General features: G+C 44.4%; 1 protein-coding gene across 1 annotated transcript in view; it reads right to left on the reverse strand.

Annotated features, from left to right (window-relative positions):
- The window catches only part of LOC119579553 (alpha-L-iduronidase-like), a gene marked incomplete at its 3' end in the record, with an annotated part of 33,854 nt that overhangs the window by 3,721 nt on the left and 27,633 nt on the right, over positions 1-2,500 (reverse strand). Inside the window, 1 exon segment of the mRNA XM_037927467.1 lies at positions 1-163. This exon segment is cut by the window's left edge and continues 394 nt beyond it. Within this exon segment, the coding sequence (XP_037783395.1) occupies positions 1-163 (163 nt within the window).

Genomic DNA, 2,500 nt, shown 5'->3' on the forward strand with positions numbered 1-2,500 from the left:
TTCGAGGTCTTCCGTCGGGGTCAGAGTGGGCGTGGCTTCGTCGCCTTTTCCCGCGTTTTTGGTTGGTGGGCTTTTTGAACCGGAATCGCGCGGGTCGTCTGCAACGGATGGCTCTGGCCGCGCTGCCCGTCTGCATCCGCGGCATGTTGATATCACCGATAATCTGGAAGAAGGATGAAAGTGTATACTTTATTTATACTTATCTATTTATTTTGTTTTTCTATTAAATTGTTTTGCTTTATTTTGTAGTGTTTTATCTCTCTGTTTCATCTTCTTACAAAGCCATGCGGCAAACTCAGCCCAAATTTTATCATTTCATCTACAAAATGCAAATTTATTTTTTTCCTTTTTTCACTGTGGTTGGGGTTTATGTCATTATGTCTATCTTTTCGCTTTCTCTTTCACCCTTTACATGACCACACACAAAAAAATCATTATTGCAAATACAGTTGACTGTTCCTCTATTCATTTTTAAAAATTTAGCATCGCCGCGTCTGAAACCCAACACAAGTACTATCACGGCCACGACTACGACTTCATCCACGACGCGAGAACGAACGCAGGTATTGACCGCCAGTTCGGCCACAACTTTGACCATAACCTCGAAAACGGACGGGGTTTGCAATTGCACTGGTGGTCAAGGGCTTGCAGGAATATCGCCTGTGCAATGTAACACCGGCTGCCGCCTCGTTCCTACGCTATCGACAAGCATATGTGATTAAGTGTTGGTTCCGTGGGTCCAACATGGCGGAGGAGGGAAGGGGATACGAGCTTATGTGGCATGTGGTAACGAGGGCACGTCTGTATTGTGAGTTATGTGGGGTTCATTTTCTCTGCAGAAATTGTGGCTACTTGTCTCTGCCTCTGTCTTTGTTTTTTTTTAGAGCGGTTTCTTTCTAATTCTGTTCTCTCTCTCTTTCTCTTTTTCTTTTTCTTTTCTTTCTCTCTTTCTTTCTCTCTCTCTCTCTCTCTCTCTCTCTCTCTCTCTCTCTCTCTCTCTCTCTCTCTCTCTCTCTCTCTCTCTCTCTTCTCTCTCTCCCTCTTTCATTTCCTATTCCTCTCTCTTCTTCTCTCTTTGTCTTCCTCTCCCTCTCTCACACCCTCTCTCTCCCTCCCTCCCCTCCTTCTCTCTCTCCCTCTTCCTCTCCCCCTCCCCTCGCCCCCTCCTTCTCTCTCTCCCCTCCTTCTCTCTCTCTCTCTTCCTCTCCCCCACCCCTCTCTCCCTCCTTCTCTCCCTCCTCCTCCTTCTCCCTCTCCCGCTCTCTCCCACTTCCTCTCTTCCTCCTCTCCTTCTCCCTCCTCCTTCTCCCTCTCCCCTCTCCCTCCCTCGCCCGCTCTCTCCCCCTTCCCTAATCAAGGCTAATCTGGCCGAGGTGCTCCATGCCAGTCCCAATCGCGGTTTCGAATTTCGCCGGAGGAAAGGACCTCCTCTGCTGATTAGTGGTCAGCCGGGGTCGAGAACGCTGTGTGTTTGTTCTCGAATGTTGTCTTTGTGTTTTCGAATGTTGTCTTTGAGTTTTCGAATGTTTTTGTTTTCGAATGTTGTCTCTGTGTTTTCGAATGTTTTTGTGTTTGTGTTTTCTAGAATGTTGTTTTTGTTTTCGAATGTTGTCTTTGTGTTTTCGAATGTTGTCTTTGTGTTTTCGAATGTTGTCTTTGTGTTTTCGAATGTTTTTGTGTTTGTTCTCGAATGTTGTCTTTGTGTTTTCGAATGTTTTTGTTTTTGTTTTCGAATGTTATCTTTGTGTTTTCGAATGTTGTTTTTCTGTTTTCGAATGTTGTCTTGTGTTTTCGAATGTTGTTTTTGTGTTTTCGAATGTTGTTTTTGTGTTTTCGAATGTTGTTTTTGTGTTTTCGAATGTTGGCTTTGTGTTTTCGAATGTTGTCTTTGTGTTTTCGAATGTTGTTTTTGTGTTTTCGAATGCTGTCTTGTGTTTTCGAATGTTGTTTTGTGTTTTCGAATGTTGTTTTTGTGTTTTCGAATGTTGTCTTGTGTTTTCGAATGTTGTCTTTGTGTTTTCGAATGTTTTTGTTTTTGTGTTTTCGAATGTTGTCTTTGTGTGTTTTCTCGAATGTTGATATATGGTGGTTTTGATCTTTCTACGCCATGATAAGATATGTGATTTTTTTTTCTTTTTTTTTTTTTAGTCTATGGTACCTTTTTGGTATGAACCGCATTCATGTTGACAAATGTATGAAAGGTATGGATACATCTCTAGCATTGTGAAGATGTTTATTCACATCATACCTTTTCTTGTTTAGTGATGTTTGAAGGTCATTGGTCATCATCATCATCACCATCCAACTCCTCCCCCCTCCCTCCTCCTCCTCCCCCTCCTCCTCCTCTCCTCCTCCTCCTTCTCCTTCTCCTCCTTCTCCTCCTCCTCCTCCTCCTCCTCCTCCTCCTCCTCCCCCTCCTCCTCCTCCTCCTCCTCCTCCTCCTCCTTCTCCTCCTCCTCCTCCTCCTCCCCCTCCTCCTCCTCCTCCTCCTCCTCCTCCT

This window comes from Penaeus monodon, chromosome 12, assembly GCF_015228065.2.
Source record: "Penaeus monodon isolate SGIC_2016 chromosome 12, NSTDA_Pmon_1, whole genome shotgun sequence".
In the NCBI taxonomy this organism is placed as follows: domain Eukaryota; kingdom Metazoa; phylum Arthropoda; class Malacostraca; order Decapoda; family Penaeidae; genus Penaeus; species Penaeus monodon.